Source organism: Podarcis liolepis (genome assembly GCF_965112155.1).
Source record: "Podarcis liolepis genome assembly, chromosome: Z".
Classification (NCBI taxonomy): Eukaryota; Metazoa; Chordata; class Lepidosauria; order Squamata; family Lacertidae; genus Podarcis; species Podarcis liolepis.
In genome coordinates, this window is record NC_139570.1 from 28,446,240 (window position 1) to 28,459,399 (window position 13,160).

General features: G+C 45.0%; 1 protein-coding gene across 7 annotated transcripts in view; it reads right to left on the minus strand.

Moving 5' to 3' along the window:
- LOC310698232 (actin-binding protein WASF3-like) overlaps window positions 1-13,160 on the minus strand; it is a 79,374-nt gene that overhangs the window by 13,581 nt on the left and 52,633 nt on the right. For 2 of the 7 annotated variants that reach the window (XM_083485217.1, XM_083485220.1), the window contains 4 exons: window positions 3,366-3,519; window positions 2,600-2,717; window positions 1,726-1,901; window positions 867-1,130 (listed from right to left, as the gene is read on the minus strand). In XM_083485217.1, coding sequence (XP_083341343.1) covers window positions 867-1,130; window positions 1,726-1,901; window positions 2,600-2,717; window positions 3,366-3,519 — 712 coding nt within the window. Of the gene's footprint in view, window positions 1-866; window positions 1,131-1,725; window positions 1,902-2,599; window positions 2,718-3,365; window positions 3,520-4,150; window positions 4,977-13,160 lie in introns of those variants that run through there. The other 5 variants (XM_083485219.1, XM_083485222.1, XM_083485221.1 and 2 more) reach the window with 5 other exon arrangements.

A 13,160-nucleotide genomic window follows, 5' to 3' on the forward strand; every position in this document is an offset into this window, starting at 1 on the left:
CTGCCCATGGGCCTCCATGCAAAAGGGGGTCAAGAGCAGCATGGGAGTGGCAGAATTTGGCTCTTAAGCTAAGTTTTCAGCATTCATTTACTGAGTAATGACAAAGACTAGGAACAACTGGGAGAGAACTTAATCAAGGGAAAAGGAGCTAGGTGAGTAAAGGATGCAGGGAAATGATAGGGGATTCTTGCTGAGCCTAACGGAGTGAAGTCAGCTTGCCCTTGTGGCCACCAGAGAAAGCCAGCAGCATTCAGTGCTGTTTCAGATGCCAGCACTTTCCCAGGCTGGGCGAAATGGATGCTGGCTGGCATTTACATGAAGGGATGAACAGTTATGAATATACAATCAAGTTCTCTCTTGGGAGTCCTGGTAGGATTTAGATTGTCACTCACACATTACTGTACCAATGAGCAGCCTCTGTGCAACCATATTGTTGCCAGCTGGTTTTCCAGAATGCAAGCCTGCCCTACCATGGGGAAAACCCATGTGATCTTCCAACAAATATAGTAAAAGAGGAATACTTATATTTTCCTCATGTTTCCCAGGATTGACGAATATAGCTGTATTCCTTGTAATCATCTGATCTCTGGACCAGCTGCTTTCCAATGTGGAAACCAAAGGGTGGAAACTTGAGCTTGGCCATACCAAAAATAAAAAATAAATCAATGGCAAAGAAAGGGGTTGGGGTCAAGTTTCCCAGCTCCTTGGCTATCCATGGATCTGACTGCATTCTGCTTCTCAACACCTTTCCTACACAAGTTTCCTACACTATCAATACCCTGGTAGCTTTAGAAAGTGCCAAACTCTCTTTCTGAAAGCAGAAAGCCACACCTAACAGGGGAAGGAAAGCAGGCAGGAATCCATACCCATAATCCTTGACTATCTGAGGCCTCGGTCCATTTAGCATAGTCTCTGACGGCTGCGGTACATGGGGCTGTTGGACCCGGTTGAGACTGTTCTGCCGGCTTCCTGCTGCTGAGGGCCTGTAGACATGTTCCTGGGCCTGGTTAGCCACCAGGATGACCTCTTTGTTGTCTGCTGACAGGTGTGAGGCTGGAGCTAATATCTGCTGGGCAGGATGGTTAGGGCTGGCCGGGTATGAGTGATCAGCTGCATCGGACGCATAAGATCTGTCACACACAAAAACACCAAAAGGTTGTACTCCTGAATGGGGTGGGTGGATGGAAGGAGCCAAACTGAAGGGAAAATTAAGATGACATCTATTAGCTGCTGGGATCAAGGAATGGTGTGTGTGTATGTGTGCGTGTGTGTGCACGCACACACACACATTCACACACGCACACGTACACACACTCTAAAAGGAACACACACATGCAGCAAGGATGGAGCAGGCATGGATTAGGAAGTTAGCACCACAGTTTAAGAGATTAGCCTTCTATAGGGGTTTAAGTACTCCTAACTTGTGCTCCAAACAGCACACTGACTTCTCATCTCAGCATCATGTGAATGCAGAAGCAAAGCCCATGCAATGATTCAGCAGCCCCAGAGCAACAAACATTGGTTTTTCTTTTTTATTTGGGGCAGGGGGAGAGTTTCTCAAAAGGCCTCATTTCCCTGAACCTCCAGCTAGTCAGATCAGAACCCTTGCTGTTGTGAGCAATAAAAGCATCCAGAAAAATAATAATAAGTCAAACAATAATCAAGCCCAAAAACAGCAAAAGAAAGAAAAAAGATAGAGCGAAGCGTGTAATACATAAAACCTGCCTATTATCTGGGGACAGTGATCCTTCCGATGAGGCCATGTGATATGGGGATGGTGAGAACCTGTTATCGGGCCGGAATTCCTTATCGTATGCCATCATGTTCCATTCCAGCCGCCGGTTGCGAGCCTTTCGCACTTTCTTCACTTCCCTGGTGGAGTCTTCAACCAGCCGCTGCTCCTGTAGAGAAACAGAGTAAAGTATCTGCTGTGTCAACCACCTTTCTGCTACTGATGTGAGTTGTAAGGCTTGGCTGGCCTCCACAATGGAACAGAATCCCCAAGGGGTAAAAACAGAATACACCACCTTCAGGCTGCAGAGTCTGAGGGTTTCTTTTTAATGTGTGTGTGTGTGTGTGTGTGTGTGTTTGAGTTTCCCATATGTAAATAATTCCTTACAAGAAAAAAACAAACCCCAGCACAACGAAAGGTGAGAATGCTTTCAGCTCAACACACTCCTTATTTACTGAGATCTGTGCTTTGTTTGTTTTTTCATAATGCAGGTGACTAAAAAATGTGGTCACGCACCTGTATTCTGAGGTTGTCTAGGTTATTCTATAACAGTGGGGTCACTGCCCCCTTGATTCTGTACACTCACCCCCAGTGCCCCCTACCCTACCCTACAAAAAGCATTATTCACCATCCACTAAGAAAGATAATAACACAATAAAATTCAAAGCAGTAACAATGAATTGCACATTTAATCAAAACCCAATTAAAACTTTTTGTAATCAACCATTTATTTAGCATTTAATCTCTGGTGGGGTGTGAGAATTCTCTTTCAATCATCTCTAGACAGGCAGATTATCTGCTTACGTGTTCTGTAGAGAGACTACCTGAATCCCAACTCCTATATATTCCCCCTTCACAAAAATGTACCTTCTGCCTGCGTTTCTCTTTCCTCTTGTCCTCTGTTGCCTGCAGCATCTTCTCTTTCCACAAGTTGAAGAAATATGAAGGGTCCGTGTAAAACTTCAAACCGTCTTTCTTGTCATCTCTAGAAAGAGCAAGTTGGGGGGGGGTTGAGGGGGGAGGTAGAGGTAGAGAGAGAACTATTTTAATTTTTATTTCATAAAATTTATACACCACTTGATTGTAAAAAACAAACAAACACACACCTCAAAGAGAATACTGTATTTTTCGCTCTATAAGACACACTTTTCCCCTCCTAAAAAGTAAGGGGAAATATGTGTGCATCCTATGGAGCGAATGCAGGCTGCACAGCTTTTGCTGAAGCCAGGAGAGCAAGAGGGATCGGTGTGCACCGATCCCTCTTGCTCTCCTGGCTTCGCTTCACTGGAGAGGCGCTGCGTAGCTTTCCCTCTCTGCACAGCACCCCTTCAGCGAAGCGGCAGGAGAAATGGAAGGGGCTCCATTTCTTCTGCTGCTTCGCTGGAGAGGTAGAGAGGGAGATAATATTTTTTTTCTTGTTGTCCACCTCTAAAACTCGGTGCGTCTTATGGTCGGGTGCGTCTGATAGAGTGAAAAATATGGTAAATTATCAATAAGGAAAACATTCACATTGCTATGAAGGAACACCTAAATTGCATAAGCTAACCATCACGGGACAATTTCTTTTAAACTTATTAGACTCCCCAAACGGGTACAGACTTAGTAACAGAGACTCTTTTGCCAAATGCCCTACCTGTAAGGAGTAAGGATGTTGAGCGGTGGGGGCTTATCGCACCGCTGGTACATCTCCATCACAGGGTTTGGGATGGAATTGCGAGACACCACCTGTTGGTTCTGAATGGTGGAGCTCTTGAAAGCTTTCCGCATGTTGATATCCTGCAGCGAGACTGGAAATGCAAGGCAGAAACGTGAAAAGGATGAAACTCAACACTGCGCACCCGCAATCCCAACACACAATGCGGGCTTTGTTTCCTACAAGTCACGCACTGGTTCTTTGGTGCGATGATTCCCATGCTTATCCTATCATCTCAAGGCAGGTAACGCTTTACACTATACTGCAATTCGTTATAACCAGTATTTTACATATTTAAATACGGGGGGGGGGAGAGAGAGAGCGAGAGCGCAAGATTAAAGACAGAATCCCACCACCTACTGAAACCTAAAACTCCTGCCTGCCAGATCATAATCTCCCCCACCTCTCAAGAGCTAGGTTTGACAGAATACAAACACTTTAAAAAATAAAAATGCTGTAATTCACTATGATAAATTTTTGTAATATAAACACAGGAGGGAAACAGTTTAAATACAGAAAAAGCAAGTTAAATATTTAATACAATTAAAAGTAATTAACAACGGGTAATCAATATAACCAGTTAATGAACTAACAATCCTATGCAATCTACTCAAAAGGAAGTCTCACTGAGTTCAGACAGAGACTTACTTCCAGGTAAATGTGCATACAATTGAGACTTAAAGATCATAACCCTAAGATTTAGACAGCTGTTATCTCACATTTACTTACAAGCGGCATCGAGAGTGGAACCATGAAAACTGCTGTGATGATCTCTGCTTTGAGAATTCTTGCAGATTTTAAAATGTGCTATAAGTACAAGCATACTTTCTACAAAGACCCTGTTACTTCAGGGGTGGGGAACCTTGTGGCCCTCCAGATGTAGCTGGACTTTCTCCCCTGACCATTGGCCACATTGCCTGGGGCAATGGAAATTGGGAGTCCAAAAACACCTGGAGGGCCAGAGGTTCCCCACCCCTGATTCACCTCACAGGATAAATGAGCCCGAGGCAATAAAAAAAAAGCTCAGCACCCTCTTGCTGGTTTGGAGAGCAGACCAGGGCAGGGGCTGGAATGGTGCAAACCAGCCCGCGCCGTCTTCTGTAGGTCTGCTCCCAAGGCGGAAAGTGCAGCAGCGCTTGCTTTTATAGCAAAGCAGGACCTTGGCCAACACCCACACCCCAGCTGTATCCAATCAGCCAAGGCACCTGCCCTGGGACCTTGGGCAAAAGGGCAGGTGATAAATTGCTATAGCAACAACAACACCCCCAGGATATTGTGTGCCTTCTGCATCACCTACGCTTTCCAAGAAGCAGCAGTTATCCAGCTCCACTACTGAGGGGTGGTAGAACACAAGCAATTACTTCATCAGATTTCTGAAAAAGATTAAGGTTGCTAGGAAAGCAGGGGGTCAGTATGATTTGTGGGAGGATGGCAATTTTCTGATTAACGGAAATGGCAGATGGGGAGATTAGACAGCTGTTCATGAGGCTAAACTGAAGGTTCCTGTTTTCAATTTTTTTAACAAGATTGATTTAAAAAAAAAAAAACTGGCAAGAACTTCCCAAGCCTATCATCAAAGTACAGCCATACCTTGGGTTACAGACGCTTTTTTGTTAAGCGATTTCAGGTTGTGCACCACGCCAAACCCAGAAGTACTGGAACGGGTTACTTCTGGGTTTCGGTGCTTGTGCAGGCACAGAAGCGTCGAATCGCAACCCGTGCGTGCATAGACGTGGTGCTGCGGGTTGCGAACGCTGCGGGTTGCGAACATGCTTCCTGCACGGATCACATTCGCAACCCAAGCATCCACTGTACAAGGAAGGGGCAGACCTACAGAGGAAGAAGCAGAGAGAGGATGGATTGATTTGCACGTTCCTTTCTCTGCCTGATCTTCTCCCAGCCAGCAAGAGTGTGCCGATGTTTTCTGCCTGCCTCATTTTGCTTGTTCTGTGAGATATCTGCTAGTAGGTAATAGTGTTGTGCTGATTACTGGTTGGGGCATTGGAGTCTGATCAGCCAGGGACAGACCAAAGGTGGGAGTTGTGTGTGTCAGGCAGCTAGCATAGAAAATAACTGTGTTAAAGCAAATACTAGAACGATTATCTATTGTTGAATAAGTGAAACAGCATTATACTCAAGAAATCTAACATCTGCCTTTATTGGTGCATCTGAGCTCACACCCCTTACACTCTTTTGAAAAGGTTAAGCGTGGGTGGCAAATATGGATCTAAAACAGGGAGCAGAGAGGCTGTGTCCCTCCTTATGTTGTTGGACTACAGCTCCCATCATCCCTCCAGCCAGCATGGCCAGATATCAGGGAGAATGGGAGTTGGAATCCAACAACATCTGGTAGATTACAGTGGTGCCTCGCAAGACGAAAAGAATCCGTTCTGTGATTCTCTTCGTCTAGCGGTTTTTCCGTCTTGCGAAGCAAGCCCATTGACAGATTAGCGGATTAGCGCTATTAGCGGCTTATCTGTTGATCGGATCAGCTGATAAGCGGCTTAGCGGCTTAGAAAAAGGGGGGGAGGGAAAAAAACCTGCAGGAACTCGCAAGGCATTGTCGTCTTGCGAAGCAAGCCCATAGGAAATTTGTTTTGCGAAGCACCTCCAAAACGGAAAATCCTTTCGTCTAGCGGGTTTTCCGTCTTGCGAGGCATTCGTCTTGCGGGGCACCACTGTACATGTTAGCCACTGCAAATCTGGGCTGTACCATTTCAGACTTCAAGTGAGGGCTCCAACAGTGGAATATTCCTGCATACGTGTATTCCTGATCACATACATATAGCCCACTGTATCCTCCTGGCGAGGCTATCTGAGTTGTGGGTCGGCAGCCCTGTTTTGAAGTGGTTCCATTCCTACTTGGGGGTCGTTTTCAGCGGGTGATGCTTGAGGACTTTTTTTTTTTTTTAGCACCATGGGGCCTTCAATATGGTGTCCCTCAGGGATCAGTTCTATGCCCCATGTTGTTTAATATCTATATGGAACCACTGAATGGAGTCATCTGGAGTTTTGGCATACACTGTTGGCAGTATGCTAATGACAGACAACTCTGTTTCTCCTTTACAGTGGTACCTCGAGTTAAGTACTTAATTCGTTCCGGAGGTCCATTCTTAACCTGAAACTGTTCTTAACCTGAAGCACCACTTTAGCTAATGGGGCCTCCTGCTGCTGCTGCGCTGCCAGAGCACAATTTCTGTTCTCATCCTGAAGAGATGGGTTAGCGGAATCTGTAACCTGAAGTGTCTGTAACACGAGGTACCACTGTACATCTGCAGGTGAGGCAGTGGATGTGCAGGACCGCTGTTTTGCCTCGGTAATGGACTGGATGAGAGCCAACAAACTGAAGCTCAATGGAGGTAAGACTGAGGCACTGTTAGTGAGTGGTTCCCCAGAACAGTTAGGTGGAAGATTACCTGCTCTTGAGAGGGTTACAGTCCCTCTTATGCAGCAGGTATGTGGCTTGGGGATGCTCCTGGATCCATTCTTTTTTTTTTTTAATTAAAGATTTTCTTGTTTTACAGAAGAAGAAGAAGAAGAGTTTGGATTTGATATCCCGCCTTTCACTCTCCTTCAGGAGTCTCAAAGCAGCTAACATTCTCCTTTCCCTTCTTCCCCCACAACAAACACTCTGTGAGGTGAGTGGGGCTGAGAGACTTCAAAGAAGTGTGACTGGCCCAAGGTCACCCAGCAGCTGCATGTGGAGGAGCGGAGACGCGAACCCGGTTCCCCAGATTACAAGACTACCGCTCTTAACCACTACACCACACTGGCTCCCATTTTTACAAATCAGTTTCATTTGTTGAGACATTGGGGGGGAGGGGTGAAGGGGGGAAGATTGGGGGGGGTTGGGTGGCGATGTTTCTATTTTGCTTAATGTATGTAGGGTTTGGTGTCAGGTACCAAATAGTATGGGAAACAGCCCTACTAGAAAAATTAAACTGAAACTGACACGGGGACAAACAGAAGAAGATGCCTTTACAGAAGAAGACACTCCCCTCCTGGATCCATTCTGTTGCTTAAGGCCCAGGTGGCCTCGGTGGTGTGGAATGCCTTCTGTCAGCTTTGGCTGGTGGCCCAGCTGTGCCCCTATCTGGACAGGAATAGCCTGAGTTCTGTGGCCTCCTCTGGTAACCTCTAGGTTGGATTACTGCAATGTGATATACGTGGGGCTGCCTCTGAAGACAGTTCATAAACTTCAGCTGGTGCAAAATGCAATGGCCAGATTGCTCACTAGAACATGTAGGTTTGAGCATATATCACCAATCCTGGTACAACTGTACTGGCTTCCAATTAATTTCCGGGCCCAATTCAAAGTTCTGGTGTTGACCTATAACATGGCTCTGGAGCTCAATACTATAAGGATCACCTCTCCCCATACAAACTGACCCGACCCTGTGCTTGTCATCTAAGGCCCTTCTCTATATCCCCCATTCCAGAGAAGTTCAGAGGGTGACAACAAGAGAACGGGTCCTTTCTGTAGTGGCTCCCTGATTGTGGAATGCTCTCCCCAGAGAGACTTGCCTGATGCCATCATTACATGTATTTAGGCGCCAGGCAAAAACATTCCTCTTTACTCAGGCCTATGGCTATTAAATAACCTATGGCTTGTGAAAGTGTGAGGGAGAGGACTGCTATTAGGATGACTATTTTATTATCGGGCTGTCTGTCAGTATGTTTTTAATTAAGTTTTTGATTATGTTTTTATCACTTATGTTCTGTAATGTGTTTTTAATGTTGTACACTGCCCTGGGATCTTTTGACAAAGGGCAGCATATAAATTGAATTAATAATGATCAACTGCACATTTATTCAAAATCCAGTTAAAAGTATTTCAATTAATTCAAAAAACTGATGAACTTGATATATTGATACCAGCTTTTCAAAATCTGATAGTAAAGTACAGTTTCAGCAGCCCTCACACAGATTATCCCCCCCCCCTCGCCCTGGGATGGTACTGCCTACTTTGAGAGCCACTGAATCCTAATATCAGAGAAGAAGGCTAGGGTATAACTCTGCTCTCACCAACCAACCATGGTATTTGGGGGGGACATGGGGGGTTGTGTACCTTAGGAGCATTCACTGATGGGAGTCACCACCTGTAGCTTGAAGTAAAGGTAAAGGGACCCCTGACCGTTAGGTCCAGTTGCGGATGACTCTGGGGTAGCGGCGCTCATCTCGCTTTATTGGCCGAGGGAGCCGGCATACAGCTTCCGGGTCATATGGCCAGCATGACTAAGATGCTTCTGGAAAACCAGAACAGCGCATGGAAACGCCGTTTACCTTCCCGCCGGAGCAGTACCTATATCTACTTGCACTGAGACATGCTTTCGAACTGCTAGGTTGGCAGAAGCAGGGACCGAGCAACGGGAGCTCACCCTGTCGTGGGGATTAGAACCGCTGACCTTTTGATTGGCAAGTCCTAGGCTCTGAAGCTTGAAGTAGCACAACCCAAAATGCAGTGAGGAAAAACACCAAAGGTTAAGGTTGTTTTGAGGAAAGTTTTCCAGCTGCTGATGGAAAAACAAGTGGGCTTATCCTGTCCTTCAGAGCTCATCTTTCACTCCCCCAGCGGATTAGCAGAGAAAACTAAGTGCTAAAGCTAATCCTGCAAGAGCAAGAATCCTTCCTCACCACCTGTTGAGAACACAAGGAGGTAAAAAAATCATTAAAAAAATCAAGGCCAGCAGAAATGAACAACAAAAGTAAATGGTAAGGGCCACCAACTGATCTGTAAGTGGTCAGGTGGTCTGATTTAGTTCAGCGACAATAATGTTTGGGTGAGGGGACACTCCTCCCCACCAAACCGTAGAAATTATTAAATGGTAGGATTTTGATTATTTGGAGTATTGAAGTGAAGATTGGAAGGCAGTGGAAAAGTACAGACTAAGTTTCCTTCCAAGTCAGGGCCTCACCTGGGATACATGACAAAAAGTGTTGATGGCCCATCGAAGAGGAATCCTTGGCCCTAGGCAGACAGAGGTTGCGATGGTGATGGTGTATGTGTGTGAGGTGACAGGAAAATAGTCTTTTTAGAAAAGTGTGCTGGGAAGAAGAAGGGAGAAAAAAGAGAGCTATATCTTGGGCAGGCTGGCTGAAGGTGGGCTGGGAGAGATGCCTTGGACTCCAGTGCTGCACTGATGTGAGGGACAAACCCCTCTTGAAATGACCATTTTGCAAGATCTGAAATCCCTCCATGCAGACTGAAAGTGTAAGTATGTATATAAATCAGATTTCTTAAAGTTATGACAGTCTTGACCATGCCTTGTGGGGGTGACACCCAACTTTTGTAACAATAATGTATTTCTCCCTCATGCACAGGAAAGCCTTGCTTCTGTTATCCATGCCCTGCTAACTTCTATGTTTGATCACTGTATGCAATGTGTTAAATATGGGGCTGCCTCTGAAACAGCAGTTTGGAAACTGCAGTTAGTGCAAACTTCTGTGGCAAGACTGCTAACTGGGACTGTGCACAAGGAAAATATATTGTTAGTGCTGAGATATCTGCACTAGCTCTCAGTTCATTTCTGGGACATGGGTGGCGCTGTGGTCTAAAACACTGAGCCTCTTGGGCTTGCTGATCAGAAGGTTGGCGGTTTGAATCCCCGTGATGGGGTGAGCTCCCGTTGCTCTGTCTCACCTCCTGCCAACCTAGCAGTTCAAAAGCATGCCAGTGCAAGTAGATAAATAGGTACCACTGCGGTGGGAAGGTAAACGGCGTTTCCGTGCGCTCTGGCAGTTGTCATGGTCCTTCATGCACCAGTAGTGGTTTAGTCATGCTGGCCACATGACCCGGAAAACTGTCTGTGGACAAATACCGGCTCCCTTGGCCTGAAGGCGAGATGAGCTCCACAACCCCATAGTTGTCTTTGACTGGACTTAACCGTCCAGGGGTCCTTTACCTTTTACCTTACCATTTCTGGGTCCAATTCAAAGTGTTGTTGCTTACATTTAAAGTTATTCACAGTTTGGGTTCAGGGTACCTGTTATATCATCTTTCCCTATATTAAAAAAACCCCACCCCCACCACCCCATTATAATAATTTTAGCATTTTTTAAAAAAACACATATTGTTGATGAATTGGGGACACTTTAATTTACAAAAAAGACCCGCATGTGATAGGTGTTACCTTTTAAAATACATTTCCCTTATCTTACAGGTGGGAGGGAATGCCTATTCAGTGATGGTGTGCATGGCATCTCAAAACAAAAGAAAACATGCCGGTGGGGGGGGGGGAATTTTTATTATGATGCAAATTTATTTATGGTTCAGTTATAAGTCATATAAATAATTGGCCAATATTTCTTTAAGTGGGTCCATGAAGAAAAGACAGCTATGTTTTTGGTTTTTGTTATTTGTTATATTTTATTGGTTGCTTTTTTACCAAGGTAATTCAAAGTGACTTATGATGTATAACAGGCATGTCCAACAGGTAGATTGTGATCTACTGGTAGATCACTGGACGTCTGTGGTAGATCACTGGTAGATCATTGGCTCCCCCCAAAGAAGTTGAACAACTGTGGCTCCCCTAAGAAAAGCTCAACATTTTACCTCCTCCCTGAAAAAACTGAACAACTTTGACCCGAACCCCCCAAAAATGGGCCTTCCTCCTTCCTAAAAAAAACTCAACAACTTTGACCTGAACCCCCCAAAATGGGGTAGATCACAGCCAGTTTTTAACTCTATGAGTAAATCGCAGTCTCTTGGGAGTTGGCCACCCCTGATATATAAGAAGAAGAAGAAGAAGAAGAAGAAGAAGAAGAAGAAGAAGAAGAAGAGAAGAGTTTGGATTTGATATCCCACTTTATCACTACCCTAAGGAGTCCCAAAGCGGCTAAAAATCTCCTTTCCCTTCCTCCACCACAACAAACACTCTGTGAGGTGAGGCAGAGAGACTTCAGAGAAGTGTGACTAGCCCAAGGTCACCCAGCAGCTGCATGTGGAGGAGCGGGGAATCGAACCCGGTTCACCAGATTACGAGTCCACCGCTCTTAACCACTACACCACAAACGCATACACTAAAGCTAGCATAAAATGGAAAGACAAAGAAAAATCTAAAAGGCCATTGTGTTTTAAAAGGCAGAATTAAAACACCTCACTCACAGGACACAGATAACTAAGGGCCATAGAATCATAGAATTGTAAAGTTGGAAGGTGCCCTGAGGGTCATCTAGTCCACCCCCCTGCAATGTGGAATCTCTACTAAATCATCCATGACAGATGGCCATCCAACCTCTGCTTAAAAACCTCCAAGGTTTTTAAGTCCACTGCCTCCCGAGGGCGTCTGCTCCACTGTCGAACAACTCTTACTATCAGAAAGTTCTTGATGTTTAGCTGGAATCTCATTTCTTGTAACTTGAATCCATAGGTTCAGGTCCTAGCCTCCAGAGCAGAGAAAACAAGCTTGCTCCATCTTCCATGTGACAGCCCTTTAGATATTTGAAGATGGCTATCACATCTCCTCTTTTCCAGGCTAAACATATCAAACACCCTCAACCATTTCTCTTGAGACTTGGTTTCCAGACCCATTATCATTTTGGTTGCCCTCCTTTGCACAGTTCCAGCTTGTCAATACGGTATTCTTTTTAAAGTGTGGCACTCAGAACTGTACACAGTATTCCAAGTATGGTCTGACCAAGGCAGAATAGAGCGGGACTATTACTTCCCTTGATCTGGATGGTAGACTTCTGTTGATGCAGCCTAGAATACCATTAGCTTTTTTTGCTGCTGCGTCATACTGTTAACTCATGTTAAGCTTGTGGCCTGCTAAGACCCTGAGATCCTTTTCACATGTACTACTGGCAAGCCAGGTGTCCCCCATCTTATATTTGTGCAGCTGGTTATATCTGTCTAAGTGCAGAACCTTACATTTGTTCCTCTTGAAATTCCTTTTTTAAATGTTTTGGCCCAGTTCTGCAATCTGTTAAGATGACATTGAATCCTGATTCTTTCTTCTGTGGCATTAGCTACCCCTCCCAGTTTGGTGCTACCTGCAAATTTTATGAGCATCCAAAAGGTGTGACGGAAAAAAAATGATTTTGCCTGGTGCCTGAACATTGACAGATAATCGACAGGTGCTGGGTAAATGCATGCTAGTCACTACATGGGACTATCTCACTGATAACTTTAAGCTGCTTTGGAAATCTTGGCCTATGAAGATGATGATGATAGTAACTAATGTGAAAAACACCTCGTTATCATTGCCTTTTCAGAACACTTACTAGAAGAAGAAAGCAAGCAAGGAAGGAATGGAGATCCTTCCAGGCTGCACACCTTTGTGCATTTACTTGGGAATAAGTCCCCCTGAAATTCTTGGGAGGCATTTCTGAGGGGAAATGATTGGTCAGCTGAGAATATAGCTCCTCAACAAATATGCAATTCTTCTCAGAGACTGAAAATTCAGTGGTGAAACCAGAGGCTTGTTCTTTTCATCATGAGATACTGATAGACTGACATTTCCCAAGGTCCAGGTTTGTGACTTTGTTAACCCAAACTGCTTGCATTCAACAGGACCGTACATTGTGCTTTAGATAAAAGGTCCCCACTGCAAAATAAGAGGGGGGGGGGAGTGCTAGAATCCGTAAATCAAGGATGGATAACCTGAGATTGAAAGCCTAAATGTTGCCTTTTGCCTAAATTGAAATCTGTGACAAAGGGGTTAGTTTAATCTCTGGTTTGCTAGTAAAGGTGAATTACTGTGTCATAAATTGTGCATGTCTAAAATGCGTGCCACC